Here is a 20,493-nt window from a genome sequence, read left to right as displayed (position 1 = left end):
TCAGTTGGAACATAGTGAAGCCAATGTCATGTAATTGAGTACACAGCAGTGGCAGTGCCCCACATCATTAAATGTGCACTATGTAGTTTTGTGAATCGGAAGTGAAACATTTCTAAGTTATATTTGCACAACTGAATGAATGAAATGTTTTCTCCAGTGACCAGATGATTTTGTTTGCATGTATAACAAGATAAGTTATTACAGTAAATGTCAGGCTTTGTAAATAAACCCCCCTCCTTTTACTGTTAACAAACGCTAGCTTCCGAAACCAATTCCAAATATTATACACAAATGATACTCGTTTGACAACGATAACAATTGTGATTTAATGTTATTCAAGCAAGAATGAGAATAAAATACATTTATTTCAGGGGGGGGGGGGGGGGGGGGGAGATTAAAGAAGCAGTTGGGGGTATTAAAGGAACATGCCAACATTATGGGAAATGCGTTAATCATCAGACAAGAAGATGGATCTTCTGGAGAAGTGCATTGCCCATAATGTTGGTGTTTCCTTTAACTAACAACCATGGAAAGTAACGGCAGGCGAGCCAAGAGGAGAATGTGGTGTCGATTTAATAGGGTCGAAATTTCCTCTGCGCTCTCAGCAGAGCTATTCTTTGTTTGTCCTCCTCAAACTTTTTCCTCAAATCAGCAATGTCTGAAAGAGAAGGACACATGTACATTTAGAACAAGTGGAAGCGTAACAAAATACAGTTGCATACTCATCTTCTCAATCTTCTTGAAATGCTGAGGTTCTAGACTAAAGATTTTGAAGAAGGCATGAGAATGAAGAGGAAGGCATGAGAATGTGAGGCTTCAGTACGGCTCACTACGCCCATTGTTTCAGTTGGAATGTAACCATGACAACTAGGGCTGTCCTCCCGATTACCATTTTCTGGGCATCGAAGCTTCAGTAATTATTAATGGTGTAATCAAATAATCAACGTCATTCTTCCCGCATATCCATGCGGTGGGTTCTAATGATGTCCTTGTCTAACAAGAACTGACCTTCAAAATGTATGTTGGGTTATTTCTATAAGCCATTTAATTTGCTAATGTAGGCAAATTTTTGGAGGGGTAAAACAAACCAAAAACAAGGAAAGCTATTAAAGCTTAAACATTTGGGTCAGCCCTTAAAGACAACTTACGTTCTTTCTGCGTGTTCCTGTGCTGCCAGGTGTAGAAATTCATGAGTTCCTTCCTCTTCTTTTTCCTGATCTCCTTCTCTATAGTCCTCCGATTGGCTGCCTCAGAGTGAGGGCGGGCCTTGGTACCCTTGTTTCCTCTCGTGACTTTCACCCATCCCTCCTCGTCCTCTTGCTCCTGCTCAGCCTCCTGCTTCTGGCGCTCTTCCTCCTGGAGAAAAAGATAACTTATTATCCCCATGGGAACAGCATGGCAAGGGATAAATATGACACATAAATATATAAAGTGGGAAAATATATAAAAGAAATTGAAATATAACAAGCCAACTTGTATATGATTATGTGTGTATATATATATGGATATAAAAGTATGGATACATGTATACAAATATATGGCTCTACAAATATCAAATACGATATTCCTTTATTGATCCCCTTGGTGAAATTCAGGCGTCATAGCAGCATGGGGGAGGGGTGGTACAGGTATGGGCATGGTAATAGTAGGAGACAAATACAGGCAATACAATTATAGTACAGATCAAATTAAGCAGTGTAAACAATATAATTAACTGAATATAAGAATATGAGCAAGTAAACAAATCAAAAGGTGCAGATGAGGGTCTGTATGCCCCATGTAAATGGCTGCTTTTTTATATAGCGCTTTTACCCAAAGCGCTTTACAATTTGTTACTCACATTTTACCCATTCACTCACACATTCACACACCAACGGTGGAGGCAACCATGCAAGGTGCCAACCATGTATATTATACGTTACAATAAATATGGTCAATAACACTTAGAATCTGAATATATACTATGAGTAAGTAAAGCATACAGTACACACACAGGTGCAGTATACATAAGGTACCCTAACAGGCATGATATATACGTCATACATTATACGTTGTAGTCTGTGCAGTTTAGGTTGTGAAAGTCAGACACACTTAGTGATCAAACATTCCTAGTAGTTCTCGAGTTCTGCTGCCGTTAGTTCTCCGGCTGCTGGCAGCGGCCCCTGCCCACTGTTGTGGAGCCTGATGGCCACTGGTACGGTGTGTACAGCCAGGGTTATAGTAACAGTTATTACATAGTTGAATAAATAGGACAGGTTCAGGTTATTGTTAATAAACAACAAGGGGATGGTGTCATGGTTGGAAGAATTCTCACCTCTTCTTTCCTCTTGTCGTACTGCTGCATGAAAGAGTCGACCGTTTCCTGTAGTTTGTCTGGGTGAACAAACGACTCTCTGTACTGTTGAATCCATTCTTTAAAAAACAAAACAAAGTCAAGGTCAGAGGGATTCCCATCTCACCTAGTTTTTCCGGTCAAAGGCTAGGGCAGTGTTTTTCAAAGTGTGGGTCGAGAACCGGGTCTTGGGAAGATTAAACTTGAAGTATATGAAGCCAAAGCCCCCTCATTAACATTGAACAATGTAACCCTTGCACTGAAGAACCATATAATTCAGTTTTTTTATCTTTTGGATAGCCCATGTATTTAACTTTCCTGGGGTCCTGGCTAAGATATTAGCGACAAGATTAGAGGGATGCCTTCCTATATTAGTCCACCCAGATCAAGTAGGATTCATCAAGGGACGGACTTCTTGGCAAACGAGGAACAGCACAGAGAAAGCATTCGATAGAATTGAATGGGAGTATTTATTTGCAACTCTTGAGCGGTATGGGATTGGTAGCTCTTATATTACATGGGTAAAGCTACTGTATGAATGCCCAAGGGCATCAGTCCTTACCAATGGGAACATATCCGACCCTTTCAAGCTTCTGCGCGGGACCAGACAGGGCTGTCCCCTTTCCCCTCTTATATTCGCACCTTAGAGCCGTTTGCTTCGGCCATCAGGGGAAACGTGAACATAAAAGGCATTGTTGCAGGTCAAGAAGAACACAAGATGCTATTATATGCGGACGATATTCTGTTGCTATCGAGCAATCCAGAGGCTGCGGTACCAGAGATTCTATCTGTGATTGACTCCTTTTCAGGTATATATCAGGCTACAAGATTAATTGGAATAAGTCGGAGGCAATGCCGTTGTCTAGATTGTGCCCCCCGGATATCCGCAAGAATTGGAGATTTAAATCTGGTTTGGTCTACTTGGATGTCACAATTACTCCAAGATTGAAGGATATAATGAAGGTGAATTTATTACCACTTATCCAAAAAGATTTAAATAATCTATTGAACTGGTCAAAACTTAGTCTGTCATTGATGGGAAAGATAAATACTGTAAACATTTGTGTAGTACCCCAGATTAATTATGTAACATAGGGCCTTGAGCTGCTTCTTGTGGGCGGGTAAGAAACCCTCTTTCAACTAAACCATTATCAGTGCAAGCCTTCCTACGCAGGACGCGTGAATATTAAAGGCAACCAACTTGTGTTCAGCTTTTCGTTCAGCGTTTCTCTGATTGGCCACACGGCCAATCAATCAATCCACTAGCACACGCCCTTGCGGCAAGAGAGACGCGGCAGGAGCGCTGGTCGAACCAGCGGTGTTCTGTTGTGTGACTGTACTACAGCGGTGTTCTGTTGTGTGACTGTACTAAACTCTTCCACCACATGACAGACATTTGACATACAGTACACCTCCTATCTATGTTGGGATTATGTTTGGTCATGACAAAACAATAAAAATCGCTACGGTTAGTAATGCTGCCACCACCCACTTCAATGACAGAGCTCTCATATTTGCGAATGCATAAACTATATCTTAAATTATGGCGATGTGTCTAATATGGCTGTCGCGAAGTCATTGATAAGCGACAGCCATATTAGACACATAGCCATAATTTAAGATATAGTTTATGCATTCGCAAAATATGAGAGCGCGCCGCTGTCATTGAAGGGCTTCTACAACAGAGCACCGCCGCTGCTGCTGCTGTATCAAGCCGGCGGCGGCGCACGGAAGCCGGGGATAAACCACCGCGTCGCCCCGCTGGCGCTTCAGGCTCAGCAGCCTCCACGGGCGAAATAACATATAACATTACAGTTCCACACTGATGTACAGTGAGTGTCTAATATGGCTGTCGCGAAGTCATGCCTCTCCCTCTGATAGCCCATCCACGCTGTGTATCATAGAGACATAGAGCACTGGGTTTTATCACTGGAGATATATTTCTCACTCACCATTGTATTTTGCGCCATCTGACAATATCATAATGATGTGTTTTCTATATTATATCCACAATCATTCATCTAAAAAATTGTATGGGCTTTGATTAAACATGTAACCTACACCTACTGTAACTTACTGTACCTCTGCTTCCTACAGCACAGCAGATCATAGACATAGACTGCACTGGGTTTTATCACTGGAGATATATTTCTCACTCACCATTGTATTTTGCGCCATCTGACAATATCATAATGATGCGTTTTCTATATTATATCCACAATCATTCATCTAAAAAATTGTATGGGCTTTGATTAAACATGTAACCTACACCTACTGTAACTTACTGTACCTCTGCTTCCTACAGCACAGCAGGTAATGGCGTTAATCAATGGAACGCGAAACATAATAACGTTACGCTTTCTAGTTCAGCGCATTTCATAACTGTATGGGCTTTGTTTATACACGAGTGAATCTGGTAGTTTGTTGTTAAAAACGCGAAACATAATAACGTTACGCTTTCTAGTTCAGCGCATTTCATAACTGTATGGGCTTTGTTTATACACAAGTTCAAGTTCAAGTTCAAGTTCTTTAATAGTTGTCATACAGAAGTACAGAATACTTTCATACAAAATGCTTCTTACTGTTACGCTCCAGAGACTGTGCTAGACAAGATAGTATCAAATAACATAATAACATAATATAGCATGAATTTAGAAGAAGAAAATGAGGTCACAGTGTTCGGTATAGACATATGTACAATGTTCTGAGTTACCATATAATATACAATACACAATACTATGCAGTGTACTAATGTACAGTACTATCTAGTGCAAAGCAGAAATGGGATGAGGTACAATTTTAGGTACAATTTACAGTAAGGTGTACGAGTTGTAGTGCAATCCTTCATCCATAAATATAAAGTGTGGGGAGTGGGTGCTACAGTGTGTTTGTTTAAAGTGGGTGTGTGCTATAAGTGTGTGGAGTGGGTGCTACAGTGTGTTTGTTTAAAGTGAGTGTGTGCGTGTGGATGTGTGTGCTATGTGCGTTTGGTGGTTGTTGTTGTGTAGTGTTCATTCATTGTTCGTTTAGCAGCCTGATGGCCTGGGGATAGAAGCTTCTTCTGAGTCTTTCTGTGCTCGCCTTGAGACTCCTGTATCGCTTGCCTGACGGCAGCAGTTCAAAGAGGCAGTTGTTCGGGTGACTGGAGTCTTTAATGATTCTCTTAGCCTTGCCCTTGCAACGCTTGTAGTAAATGTTCTGGAGGGTGGGGAGCCCCCCTCCAATTGTGCGTTCGGCTGAACGTGTCACTCTTTGTAGTCTGCTTTGGTCTTGTGCAGTGCTATTCCCAAACCAGGAGGTGATGTTGCCGGTCAAGATGCTCTCTATTGTACATGAGTAGAAGTTCTTAAGGATCTTCTGGCTGACTTGGAACTTCCTTAGGCGCCTGAGGAAGTAGAGGCGTTGTCGTGCCTTCTTCACAACACTGTTAATGTGTGTGGTCCATGTCAAGTCCTCGGATATGTAGGCTCCGAGGTACTTAAAGCTGTTGACTCTCTCAACCGGTGCCCCGTCGATGCTGAGGGGGCTGTAGTCCTTGACCCCCGACCTCCTGAAGTCCACAATCATCTCCTTTGTTTTGCTGACGTTCAGGGAGAGGCTGTTTTCCTGGCACCATCCCGCCAGGACCTTGACCTCTTCCAGGTAGGCCCTCTCGTCGTTGGCAGAGATCAGGCCCACCACCACTGTGTCGTCAGCAAATTTGACGATTGTATTGCTACTCCGCTGAGCCACACAGTCGTGTGTGTACAGGGAGTAGAGGAGGGGACTCAGAACACAGCCCTGGGGGGCCCCTATGTTGAGGGTGATGGATGAGGAGGTGCAGTTGCCTGCTCTCACCACCTGGGGTCTGCCAGTCAGGAAGTCCAAGACCCACTGGCAGAGGTCATAGCCCAAGCCCAGGTCCCTGAGCTTGGCTATGAGTATGGAGGGGACTATGGTATTGAATGCCGAGCTGTAGTCGATGAATAGCATTCTCACATAGTTCCCCTGCCTCTTGTCCAGGTGTGATGCTGCTGTGTGCAGCACATGGGATATGGCGTCCTCCGTGGACCTGTTGGGGCGGTATGCAAATTGCAGGGGGTCCATGTTGATGGGGAGGGAGGAGCAGATGTAGCCCTTTACTAGCTTCTCGAAGCACTTCATGGCTATGGAGGTGAGAGCTACAGGGCGGTAGTCGTTGAGGCAAGCAGGCTTGGATTTTTTGGGTACAGGGATAATAGTGGACTTCTTCAGGCAGGTGGGGATGACAGCCTGTTCTAAGGACAGGTTAAATATGTCAGTGAATACTGGGGCCAGTTGGTCGGCACAGACTTTTAGGACGCGGCCGGGGATGCCGTCTGGACCTGCTGCCTTCCTGATATTCACTTTTTTTAAAGGTCCGCCTCACCTCATGCTCTGTTACCCTGAACACTGCGCCTCCATCAGCAGCCGACCCCCCCCCCCCCATTGCCGAGGCTTGTGAGCTGGTGTTGTTATTACCAGCATCAAACCTCGCATAGAAGGTATTGAGGTCATTTGCTAAGGAGATGTCACTGTTCAGTTTGAGGGAGGCGCCTTTGTAGTCTGTCATCGTTTTGAGCCCCTGCCACATAGCTCTAGAGTCAGCTTGTTCAAACTGGAGTTCAATTTTATCCCTGTAGCGTCGTTTGGCCTCTGACACAGTCCTCCTTACGTTGTATCGCGCCACCTTGTGGTCATTCATGTTGCCTGCCTCTAGGCCGTCGTTGTATGCTTTGGTGCGCTCTCTCAGAGCTTCACGGACGGATTTGTCTACCCAGGGTTTTTGATTTGGGTAAACTTTCATTTTGGTAGTGGGGATTGTTTCTTTCACCCTAGTACAAACATAGTCCAGCACTGTCTCCGTGTAGGCATTAATGTTATCTGTGTCGCGGAACACATTCCAGTCTGTGTTGTGAAACACTGACCGGATCGTATCCTCTGACGTCACATCCCATTTCTGCACCTCTCGCGAGACTACGGGAGTACTTTTAATTCTCTGTCTGTACTTCGGTGTAAGAAAAATTGATGCGTGATCTGACTTACCGAAGCCACTATCAGAATGAGCCTTGTAGCCACCTTTAAATTGCGTGTAACAGTGATCTAGGATGTTACCGCCTCTGGTGTTGCAAGTCACATGCTGATAGAAGTCGGGCAATACCTTTCTCAGATTGGCGCTATTGAAATCTCCCAGAACTAAAATGGCGGCGTTAACATTCGCCTCTTGGATTCTATTTACCTCGTCGTGTAGTCTGGAGAGCGCAACCTTGTTGCTGGCTTCAGCTTGCGGTGGAATATACACTCCGACCAGGACGATCGCCGTTAACTCCCTCGGGAGGAAGAAAGGACGACACTTGATGGTTATATATTCCAGTTCTGGGGAGCAGTGGTTGGATAATTCCTTCACGTTAGTTGGGTCACTCCAATTTTTGTTCAACATGAAGGCAATACCTCCTCCACGTTGTTTACCGGATTCTGCTGTTCTATCCTTGCGGTGAATAAAGAAATGATCGGCCGGTTGGATGGCGTGGTCTGGGACTTCTGGCGCCAGCCACGTCTCGATGAAGCAGAGAACGTTACAGTCCCTAACGTCTCTCTGGAATTGAATCCTTGCTCGGATGTCGTCTAGTTTATTGTCTATTGATTGTACATTGGCTAGCAATATACTGGGTAGTGGTGTCCTGTGCCGCCTGGTTCTCAGCCTGTTACGGACTCCAGCTCTCTTTCCTCGCCGTCTGGGTCCTTTGTCCCTGGGGGCGAGATCCGGTCCTGATGTCCTCAAGATCTCAACGGGCCATTGTTGCGGTTCAGAGAGCTGATCCAGAGAGTAATCCAGTCGGTAAGTTTCCCGTAATCCAATGTCTATAAGTGACTGACGGTCATACACATTAAATGCACCTACTGTTGGTACAGACAAAACTCTTAAAACTATAAATATTAACAAAAGTATGCACAGTCTCGACGGAGCGCACAGACAGGCAGCCGGACGTAGCGGCGCCATCTTTGAGTGAAACAGCAGCCCAACACAAGTGCGTTGGAACAGCAGCCCATGGTACACAAGTTGGTTGCCCGCGCTGCCGCTCGCTTGCGCTCCTTGGATTTCATTTGGGACGTGGGACGACTGCGCTTGCCTGCGCGTGGGGGCGGGGCCAATCAGAGAAAAGCCGAACACAAGTTGGTTGCCTTTAATATTCACGCATCCAGCGTAAGAGGGGAAGTTCATTATAGAGACCCAGTACTGACATTTGCTAGAGAGAGTTGGAAAAGGGCTCACCAGACATGTAGTATGGACCCCTACTATACAAAAGGATCTTCAATTTGGTATAATAAATAATTTAAAATTGGTAAAAAGTCTGTAATGTAGGAAGACTGGGTGGGTGCAGGGGTAATGTTAGTAGAAGACTTGTTTGATGGTATACATCTACTTTCCTTTGAGCAGCTAGTGTTTAAAACTTTAAATATAACTTACCCAGGACAGATTTTTGGATTTTTTTTTTACAAATAAGGAGCTGTATTACGACAGCAAATAGGAAGACAAATATTGCCCCTATCACTGATATTCAGGAATTATGGAGATTCAATGGGAAGCGTCCAGGAGGAACGTCTTCTAGGTTCTATGACATGCTTAGAAAGCACCAACTCCCAAATTATGAGGGTGCCAGGATAACATGGGGAAATGATTGTAGAACGCCCTTACCTAGGGAGGTCTGGAAAACAACAGTACAGTCATGGTACTCTATAGCCCGAGACATGCAGACACGTCTAATTAGATTCAAATAATGAATAGGAGTTACTGGACTCCATCGAAAATGTCAAGACTGGGTCTCAGGGGAGATGATACATGTTGGAGGTGTAATAAAGATAGAGGTACATTGGTTCACATGCTATATGAATGCGAGATGGTTCAGGACTTCTGGTCAGCTATTATTAAAAATATCAACTACATATTGGAAACGAGGTTCATTGAAGGGCCTGCATTATGTATATTGGTCATATTGCTGGTGGAGGCTGAACTATCCTCGCATTTATGCTCTTTGATAAAGCTGGCCCTCATAACAAGATGTAGGATAGTATTGAAGCATTGGAAATCAACAGAGAAAATCAGCTTCAGAGAGTGGAATGATGAACTTGCTAGATTATCCTTTTTTTAAGCAACTTATACACAAAGTTAATAATAGCTTACATGTGTTAAAAAAGACTTGGGGTCCATATTTGATAATGATAGGTAAATAAAAGTCAGGATATCTTATGTCCGATTTATACTCTCTGTGCATTTTATAATTATACAGTAGATATGTGTAACCTTAACATGTAACGACTGATTATATGATCAATGTGAGGAATGTGCTGGCCTGCATTTCTGTTTTTTTGTTTATTTTATTTTTAAGGTTGGTTTTCCTATCCTTTTAGTTTTGTATCACAATGATGTGATGTGGAAAACATGTAAAGAGACTGTCTGAATAATAGAAAATGCAATAAAAAAGTTTTAATCAAAAAAAAAATCTAAATTTAGATACCGGTAATAAAGTTTGAAAACGTCAAACAGGCCTATATGGTTATTTGTCTGAGGTACTCAATTGACATGATAAATAAAGCTAGTCTAAAGTCTGGATACTTTTTTTCCCCATTTGCCTAAAGGAATATTCTGCCAAATCAGGTTTGGGCTTACAACAATATTTATTCTGAAAACGTGGGTCCCCTGAAAGCACTGGGCTAGGGTATGGTGCACTGGGCTAGGGTATGAAGCACTTGGCTAAGGTATAGCTAGATTAAAAGCACTGGGCAAGGGTATGGTGCACTTGGCTAGGGTATGGTGCACTGGGCTAGGGTATGGTGCACTGTGCTAAGGTATAGCTAGATTAAAAGCACTGGGCTAGAGTATGGTGCACTTGGCTAGGGTATGGTGCACTTGGCTAGGGTATTGAAGGAAAACAGTGTTTTTCAATGCATGTAATGTATATTGGGGGAGATGACAGCATCTAAAGGGGCCAGGTCAGAGAGGTCGAAATGTGCATGGTGGTGGTGGAGGCGGTATAAAAGTGGCTGGCAGTCGGAGAGGGTGTTGCAGCAGCAGACTAAGAGAGCCCAGGGCTTCAAGGTCCTTTAGCTTGTTAAACATAACAACTGATAAGGACAGGGAACAGTGCAGGCACAATGGTCAGAGAGAGAGTTTTTTGACATTAATGAAACAGACGTTTTAATGTGTGTTAAAGGTTTAAAAGCAGTTGTCATGGCAGCGGCACATAGTAACGAGGAAAGAGGGGCGGGCCTGTCGTTGCTATGACGAAGATCATATAACAGCAGTTTTCTTCCGGGTAAGGGCAGACTAAGAAACGAATCCCACAGGAGAGAAGAACCATCAGAGACTCTCATCCCTCTCACCCTCGCCGGTGGGGGGGGGGGGGGAGATGACACATCATCATTAGCTTCGGCTAACGGGAGAAGGGTTCTGGCTAACGACAATGCCTTAGCCACTATTGGACTGAACAGCAGAGGAGACGATAGCAAGGACAATACAATCTGATAACATCTGAGCTGAGGCTTTTGTTTATGTAATAAACAACGTTTTTCAAGAAAAGGTACTACGCGGCCTAGTGTCAAATTCTTATGCTTTTTTCAAAGTTTGAATGTGTGGACCAGATTGACGCGACACAAATTGATGGATATTTATCGGCTACTGCCATCGGCACATTTGAGCTTATCGGCCGATACCGATACCCGACCGATATATCGGTGCACCCCTACTTAACATTAACAATAACCCTAACTATATTCCTAATCCTAACCCTGACCTTATTCCTAGGTATTGAGTCAATTCAATGCAGTAAGTACATTGCAACAATGACTAAGTACAATACTTGTTATACTGTCATTACACAAATAGCTACACAGGAACAGAGAATGTAAAGTGTGACTGTCTGGGTGGTTGGGATGTTCGGGTGGGGACAGATGTTATTGGATTAGATGTTATTTTATCACACACCACACTACTGACACTTTTTGGGTGGGGGCACGAGTGTGGGGATTTTTGGCTGGTGAAAATGCTGAGTGGCTAGTGTGAGCCAAAAGTTTAATGTCAAGCCCTGGTTATAACACTGAACAAACACATTTCACAAGAGGAGCTGAATTCAAGTGAATATCCATGACTTAGCTATTATTATTAATGATGAGGAGTTGAAGTGAAAACCCACCAGAACACAGAACTGTCTCACACTGTCTCCCTGAGCTGGAAACCAAATCATCAAGAATGTGTGATGTAATCAAGTGACACTTTTTGGGAGTTCTATTAAAATGAATTTGTGAATGTGTGTTTTTTGTTTGGGCCATTACACCCAAATAACTTTTTTGACGTAGGGCTTAAAATGTACCCATATCCCAGTAAGAACACTATTTATGCTGCCAGCCATAGTGTTCTCATATCCCAGTAGAATCACCATGGATGCTGCCATAGTGTCCTCATATCCCAGTAAAATCACCATGGATGCTGTTATAGTGTCATCATATCCCAGTAAAATCACCATGGGTGCTGCCATAGTGTCCTGATTTGTCTCTTGATGACATCATCACTACACTTGTGTCTCTCTGGTGTTAAAGCTTAAAGGTAGAATCTGTAATGCCGTCAAATGGCGACCTCTAGGCAAAAGTGTGCCTCTTGGTCTCAACACTTCAGGCTCTGCCAAGAGAGTAGTATATATAATTATATAGTAACTTATTATACTGTGAATTTCTCCAGACCTCTCTCGGCAGTGGCCATGGTGTGGTCAGCAATAGCAACTCTATCCCCACTCAACTCCAATCCGACACATCACACATATTGGACAAACGGGTGGTCTCTGAGATGATTGTCCACTTACTCTGTACACCCGTCCTCACTGGCCGTGACTCTGTGGAGACCACCAGGGGGACAGTGTCAGGGTGGGACTTAGCTGCGGTAATACTGGAAGCAATTTGGAAGACAATGTAACCCACTTTGAAACCCTGGAAGAACAGACAACAGACAGACATAAGACATTGTTGTCAATGGTTGGAAGATGATGCAAAGTCAAAAGGTACATAAAAAGGAACTATAGGCTGCCATTAAAAACAATTTTTTAAAATCTGAGAGTGCTGGTCCGGCCTTCGGCTTTATTCTACATAAAAAGGAAGAAAAAAATATATATTGCGATAAGAGGTAGAACCATAAATGTAGGCATAGAAGATGGTAAACTACTAATACAGTCAGTGTCCTGGAATATAGGTGACAAGTATTATTATATTATTTATTATCTAATCTAAAAGGAAGATACTCTGATCACAATCTGAAGGCACGCCAGCATTCCATAGGAAAAATCAAGACAAGACACTTGCAAACCTGTTTCTGAGCTGGTGTGAACAACTTGGCCAACATGGGTCCAGAGTGCCACTGGGTGCCAGGGTGGTCTCTCAACTCCACAGACTGAACGGTGCCAAACTGAGAAAACAACTCCTTTACCACGCCCTGAAAATAGTGGACAGAAATTACACGTTTCTGTTAGGGCAGTCACACTCTCAAGGTAGTGTGATAGGAAAATATTATCATGTCATATAGTTCCGTGTTAAAATACATATAGTTCTGTGTTAAAATACATTATTCTATGTCGATAGCCTTGACTAGTTAATATAGGTTAACTAGCTACAGCTCAAAAAATAGGTGACTAGGGTGACAGTCTTAACAGTGTTCTTATAACAACGACCAAGGTTTAGGAGATATGACATTTGGCTTTCTCCAGTTCTTTGTGTGAAGACATAACAAAGCCATAGACGCATTCTTTGTTTTCATTTTCTCACTAGGGCATTTTTGTTTACCTTTCTTGTCATATCTGGGTATCTTATGTACGTCATGTCAATCATGTATTTATTGTAAGTCTGACCAAAGCTCTTTCTCACTTTCTGGTCAGACGTTCATGTGTCTGATTGTAAACTGAGCTCTGTGGCCACAGAAATAAACTATATTCTCATATACAAATTAATTGACTCGTCTGAATTTCTAGTTTCACTGTTTGGCTCATTTGAAAATTTCCACAACAGTAGACGGTTATTTAAAGCTGCACTATGTAGTTTTGGGAAATGTATGTATTTACATTTTCTGAGCCTGCAATTAGTTTAGAGAACATTTACTATAGGGCCTAGGCTAGATGTAATTATTTATATTTTTCTAGGTCTATTTTCAAATCAGTCGCAACCCACCTGAGGGAACTTAATCTCTTCCAATCTTCTCAAAAAAAAGACTTCTCCACTGCTGTGTTTTCGTGACCACATGCTCTACTCAACTTGGCGCACTACAATAAAATAATGCCCTACACCCCAGCGCATAGCAACCGTCTAACTCCCCACCCACTTCCCAAGCCTCATACAGTCCCTGTATCAGAGTTGTGTTATAATAATAATAAATTGTATTTGCATTGCACTTTTAGTTCACTAGGATCCCAAAGTGCTACAGGGTTTAACATATCTTTCAAAAAAAATAGAACATAGTTAAAACATAGTATACACAGAAAATGAAAGACAACAGCAAAAAAAATTATATATAATAATAAAAAGACAAAAAAATTAAAATCACTAAAAAAAGAAAGCTGGATGGGGGAGGCTGTTCCACAGGTGTGGTGCAGCCGAGCAGAAGGCTCGGTCACCCATGGTGCAGAGCCGGGTACTGGGGACCCGAAGGAGCAGGCTACCTGCAGATCTGAGGGTACGGGTGGAGGATTGTGGAGTGATGAGTTCCTGAAGGTAGAGGGGTGCGTGTCCGTTTATGCAGTTATGGGCGAGCATTAGGATTTTGTAGTTGATCCGGAATGAGACGGGGAGCAAATGTAGTGAGTGGAGGATGGGGGTTATGTGCTCGTGTTTACGGACTCTCATCAGGATCCTGGCAGCGCCGTTTTGGATGTATTGCAGCTTTTGGATGCTCTTGCCAGGAATCCCGATAAAGAGTCTGTTACAGTAGTCCAGTCTTGAGGAGACAAAGGCATGGACAAGCTTCTCTGCGTCTGACAGGGTTAAAGTGGGACGGAGTTTGGATATATTTTTTTATGTGTTTACACAGCTAGCCTAGAATATGATTGTAAACAACATTGCAAATTGCCTTACAGTAACTTTCCAGGTAGCTTCCTAGCTTCAGTGTTTCAGCAACCTACTGAAAGACAGTTTAACTCAGGGGTCTCAAACTCACGGCCCGCGGGATGATATTTTGCGGCCCCCTACTTGACATCAAAGTTTAGTGTTAATGCGGCCCGCGCGCAACTTGTTGCAGAGTCGTTGCGCGAGATGGAAGTTTTATTTATTTGATCACTTGTAGGCTACCATAGCGCAGGCTCATGACAGCAACGTTACGTTAGTGACTTGGTTGAAACGTGATTCCGGTGTGATACCAAGTAAAGTGGAAGGCAAATGCATCCTCGCTAAATCTCCTCTGCAAGCAGTGCTCTGCATGTCCGGCTGCACTGCCACTGTTTGTCTGTGTACGGGTCTGGTCCTATCGCATTCAGCGTCCCGTCGTTTCTCCCCCCCCCACCCACAGTCTGCGAATCAGAGGCAGAGTAGGGCGGGTCTTCACGGAATGCGTGTCGTCTCTTTCAGTCCGAGTCAGAGCAGAGTAGTGTTGTCAAAAATATCGAAAAATCGATACCTATCGATTCTGAATATTTAAACCGGTTTCAATACTCATTTCCCGAAATATCGATATTTAATTATTCATAAAAAATAAAAATAAATTTTCTTTTTTTTGTATAAGGAAGTTGCATTGTTCATTTCAATACCTGTAATAGTACAGTAGTCCACACACACACACACGTGCTATCAGTTAAGTCGGAATATGACTGTAATACAAACAGTTCAGTTTGTCAGGTACATGCAACACAGTGTTTACATCTGTCTGCTTGAGAAAATACCATGTTCTGCAATAAAAATGATTGAAGTGAGATGAACAGTTATTTTTAAATGTGTGATCTAAGATAAACAAAGGGTTTTAAAAGTGTTATATTTATCTTCTCTTATAGTACCAGAGATAAGCTGAGGAGAATCAACCAGCAACAAAAGCAACATTTATAAAAAATAAAATAAGAAATTACATTTTAAGATTGAACCTTTTTCCCTGGGGTATCGAAAATGGTATTGAATATCGATACTTTTCAAGGTATCGTATCGAAGTTCGAAATTCCAGTATCGTGACAACACTAGAGCAGAGAGTTGACAGCGCATCTACAGTAGCCTCGCTCCCAGTTTTATCTCCGTGAGATAAATGTAGCTAGTTTCACCAGCAGGCAGGCAGCAGAAAAATATGGGATCTTCAAAGATGGCCAGTAAAAGAAAAGTCGACTGCAATTCAAAGGTGAATGGGGCGGTCAGGTGGCGTAGCGGAGATTGTGCTTGTCACCAATGCAAGAGGCTGCGGTCTCGACTCCCAGAGAGTCAGCATTGCCTTGGTTCGGGCTGATCGCTATACTAACTCGTTTGGCTGAGTTAGGGGGAGGGGAGCCGTGGGTGGGTCCTGGGCGTTGTGGACAGCGACCCCTACAGTTCGGTCGGGGCGCCTGCTCAGCAAGGGTAGGATCTGGAGAGAGGTAGTGCGACCTTCCACACGTTACACTCTCCCGGTGAGAATCTGCACGGCCAGGCTGGCTGCCGGCTGGCTGCACATGCGTCGGAGGAAAGCATGTGACAGTCTCCGGCCTCTCGGACCAACAGTAGGGGAAAGTGCGCAACAACCAGGAAGGGGGTTGGGAATTGGCATAACGACTAACAGTGGGATGGGAGAAAAATCAGAAAAAGAAGGGGAGAGAAAAAAAAAAAAAAAGGTGAATGGACTGAAAAATATGCGTTCATCCTGAGTCCAGCACCAAACCAATGTGACTAATATGCCAAGAAACGGTAGCTCTTGTGAAGAGTGGCAATATGAAACGCCACTACGAAACAAAACACAGTTATTTTGATGCAACCTTCCCTCAAAATTCAGTGCTAAGAACCACACAAATAAATGGAATGAAATCATCATATCAAGCTGCAAGCAGAATTATTGTTAAATCTATGTCACAACGAGAAAAAGCAACCATGGGTGGCATGGGTGTTTGCTAAACACAAGAAGCCATTATCTCTCTCTCTGATGCATACATAATAAAATAATGTATGACTGAAGTGATGGAGACCATGTTTGAAGGCAAACAAAAGCAAATCCCCCTCAGATCGCACAGCAACCAGAATAACTGAAATACTGGCTGGTGATTTGATTAAACAGCTTTGTGATAGAATAAAAAAAAATGCACAGTGCATTTCCATAGCTGCATGTGGAGGAGTCCACTGACACCACTGAGAAGCCTATGTTCTGAAGAACCGTTCATGTTCTGAAGAACTGTTCATGTTCTGAAATGTTATTGCTAAATATTGAGAAGATTGGATCAGTTGTACTTTTTTTTGGAATACTTCCTTTTTTTGTGGAATATTTGATGCAGCCCAGCCTCACCCAGACTCTACCTTCAGCGGCCCCCAGGTAAATTGAGTTTGAGACCCCTGGTTTAACTCATTGGGCGCCAAACACATAATATTGCGTGTTTCACCGCCAACGCTTGAGCGCCAAACACGTAATAATACGTTTTTAGATCCGTTGATCTTTTTCCTCTGATCCCTGTTCTAAACCATCATCCGGATCATTCTCGTTTGCCCACGTTGGAATTGCAATGCAGATCGAATCTCACCAGGTGGCAGTATGGCCTACCTTTTGAACATAGAAAGAAATGGGTCAAGAGAGGCAATGAATGAACCGGACTATCGAGACTCGCTCTGAGGGGGAGGAGCTCTTCCAAAGCAATCGCTAGCAGATCTGCTCGCCTCAAAACCTATAGTGTCCGGTAAACACGTGTAATAAACGAGTAATTGCGATCGCCAATGGGATCATTGGAATTATTTTGGATTACCTTCTGGCTAAGGTAAGGACCCCCTATGTCTATTTTACCGAACCTGAAACATGTTTCTGTAACGATGACAGTTTTGTGTTTTACCGGATGTAAAACATGCTCGACAAACACGATCACAGTTTTGAGTTAAAATGACCCCCCTCCCCCTGATGATTTTGTGAATGCACATATGCCTTTGATTTGAGAGTATAAGGTTTCAGGGGATCAACCAGAACAGTTTGGGCTTATTGCATATAACAAGTTTTATCTCGCGATCTATGGGAAAAGACTGGATTATCTTGGAAACAGGGGAGGAAACTAACTTTTTGGCTTACCAGCCAACTGGCGAGTATCTGATTTTTTTTACCAGCCAAACAGATTTTTTACCAGACAAAAAAAATCGCTAATTGTGATAATTACTTCTTTGTATGTCAAGCCGCGTCAATGTTGTGTATGCATCTGGGTAGGCACTGTGCCTTTTAAGACAGCACGGTGGTCTTACGACAGTGCTGTGAAGTACCGTCAAGTGTTGTGGTAACGTCAGTTGGGTTGGTGTGCTGTTGTGCACAGTGCACTGGTTGAGCTAGCCCCTTTCGTGACTGCGATGTGCAAGCCAGGGGCTTTTGAGCATGAAATAAAATGTCTAACCTTACGTCGTAGTCCGGTGCTTTTTTGGAAACATTATAGTCATAACAGATACACCTAGCTGGCTGCTTTGAGCACACGGGGCTAACGTTAGCTAGCAAGCAGCTATAGCTAAAACGCTAACTAGAAGCTAACCACTGTATACAGTTCCAGTAGACTAACATTACACCTCTGTGATTTAAATGTGTCCTTAGTAACTTATACTCGAGGGTTGTACTAGGGTTGGATGCAGTTCCCCGTTGGTCAGTCTGTCTGTTTTCCATCTTCTGCTGTGTTTAACGTTATCTGTTTGCGAGTGCTCCTGATGGCTAGCCTAGTACCGCGGGACTTTTATTAATTATATGTCCGCGGGTTGGCCAGTACTGCGCAAACGTTTATTAAACATTATATGTCCGCGGGTGGTCTTGTGCAGTGCTCTCGTGGCACTGTCAACTAAAGCGAACACTCAGAAGACGCGCACCGTTTGCCAGTGCAGTGATTGCAGAATGTTTTATTTTTTTGTATACTCGCCAGCAGGGGAGGAAACTAACTTTTTGGCTTACCAGCCAACTGGCGGGTATCTGATTTTTTTTACCAGCCAAACGTAAAAAATACTAGCATTTGGCCAGTAAAGTGGCCTAATTTCCTCCCCTGCTTGGAAATGGACGATGGTTAGCGTGTAATAAACTACAAACTACAGTGTGTAGAAACAAACTCTTTTTTACATGTTGAACTAGAAATAGTGTCTGTCAAATGAGCCAAACTATTGTCTCCAGGACCATAGCTATAATATAGAATATACAATAGTGTCCGCAAAGATTGTGAAATATCGCGAAAATTGTCATGAAAAGCTGGCGCTAGACAGTGAAGGATGGGGGAAGCTTATGGCGCTCAATGTGTTAATCTGTTGTGAAAATGTAAACATTTTCGATCAAGTCATTAAGCATTATAGTTATAGGCATTTAAAGTAATAGAAAGTCGCTGATGTATTAAAAATACACACCTCGGAACAGTAAGGAGGAATGTTTAGGACAAACAGTGTCCTGTCCATTGGTCTCTGTGTAGTTTTATCTGCCCGAACTCGGTGCTCCTTCACATACAACTTGTGCTGTGAGACACTGTCAGGGCTGAACTGTAGGGACATAACTAGAAACAAAGAAAAGGCATCACTCAGCATCTAGTATCATACAATAGTTACAGGCACTTTTACAACCGTTTCTCTCTGTAGGAAGCACTGCGTATGTTGACATAGACAGAGCCATTTAATGTGAGCATATCTTTAATGTTACACGATAAAATCACGGACACAGACGCGTGTCAATTCCATACAAAAAAACAATACAATGAAGAAATGTAGACACGAATAATATTGATTTCGGATATAAATACCTGTAAAACCCCCAGGAATAATACAAGCCTGGCTACGTGCATGTTTCTTCTTGGACGGCGCCATTTTGTTGTGACCTTTGTCACAGGAAGTAGAACTAATGCATGGTTGTCTGGGAAGTGTAGGCCTTTGTAGTTCACTTGGTTTTCAGCCAGAGACAACCTTATGGGTTGCTTTCAACTATTTCAAACAAAATGGATACAAACATAGCATGCTAGGCATTTAGATCTCAATAGTTAAAACTGGCTGAAATATGGGCTCCTTTACAAAAACGATCTTATAATAGGGGTGCTGCCTGTTCTATATCCATATCCCCCCTCCCCCCTCGCCCACCCAAAGAAAACCCACCATATCTTAACCTGACCTCACTGCTGACAAGGTGATGAGCAAAAAACCAAGAGGGTCATCAGAAATGATTGTACGGAGACCTGATGAAATTGCAGTCACCAAGTGGATGGACAACAAGCCTGTTGTCAAGGCATCAACCGCCCATGGGATTGAGCCCCAGGATACCTGTTCCAGATGGTCAAAAAAAGAAAAGCAGAAAGTCCAAGTCACAAGACCAAGACTCAAGAGTGGTTGTGGAATACAACAGCAACATGGGAGGGGTTGACATGTGCAATCGCATGCTCAGCTTCTACAGAATGTCCAGCTGCACCAAGAAGTGGACTGTTGGTACCATTCTTCACTTTATTAATGTGGCCATCACCAACTCGTGGCTTCAATACAGAGAAGAGACAGGCCATGCAACGACTTGCAACACCAGTGCGTGTGCCTGCAAAGACGACCTCCCAGTACCTAGAGTTCAAAATTCTCTTGGCTGAGGAACTGATAACCCAGGGAAAACGAGATCAGAGCTGAGTCAGAAACAAGTGATCAAGAAAAGGAAGCCCCAGCCAGATGAGAGCATAAGGAAATATGGTGCAACCCATTTGCACAAAATGTTCAACAACCCAAGTCCTTCCAGATGTAGAATGCCTGGGTAGTGGTACACAAGCAAAACACATGCGAGATGCGTTAAGTGCCAAATGTTCACAATGCTTCCTCAGATACCACCAATGAGTATGTGACGTTTTCTTTTCTTTCTTTGTCACACACACCCTTTTGGCCAGTGAAAAGGCAATGTGAATGTGGATGCAATTTTCATAATTCCAAGATTCCTGTTTTACGATCAATGAAGTCCAGTTGTGCACGTTTTGTAAAATATTAATAAAGTTAAGTTAAAAAAGGATAATCTTTTAAATGTGTTC

General features: G+C 43.1%; 1 protein-coding gene across 1 annotated transcript; it reads right to left on the bottom strand.

Moving 5' to 3' along the window:
• Window positions 1–394: 394 nt before the first annotated feature.
• On the bottom strand, window positions 395–19,315 carry rrp7a (ribosomal RNA processing 7 homolog A). Its single transcript, XM_084328450.1, has 7 exons — window positions 19,246–19,315; window positions 18,860–19,002; window positions 12,681–12,806; window positions 12,184–12,307; window positions 2,315–2,412; window positions 1,149–1,356; window positions 395–658 (listed from the first exon to the last, which is right to left on the bottom strand). Exons 1-7 carry the CDS (start codon window positions 19,307–19,309, stop codon window positions 573–575), a joined length of 849 nt encoding a protein of 282 aa, XP_084184576.1. The 5' UTR covers window positions 19,310–19,315; the 3' UTR covers window positions 395–572.
• Window positions 19,316–20,493: the final 1,178 nt, after the last annotated feature.

The sequence above is a fragment of the Notolepis coatsorum genome (assembly GCF_963971535.1).
Source record: "Notolepis coatsorum genome assembly, chromosome: 14".
NCBI lineage: Eukaryota > Metazoa > Chordata > Actinopteri > Aulopiformes > Paralepididae > Notolepis > Notolepis coatsorum.
This window is presented reverse-complemented; position numbering and strand designations above follow the sequence as displayed.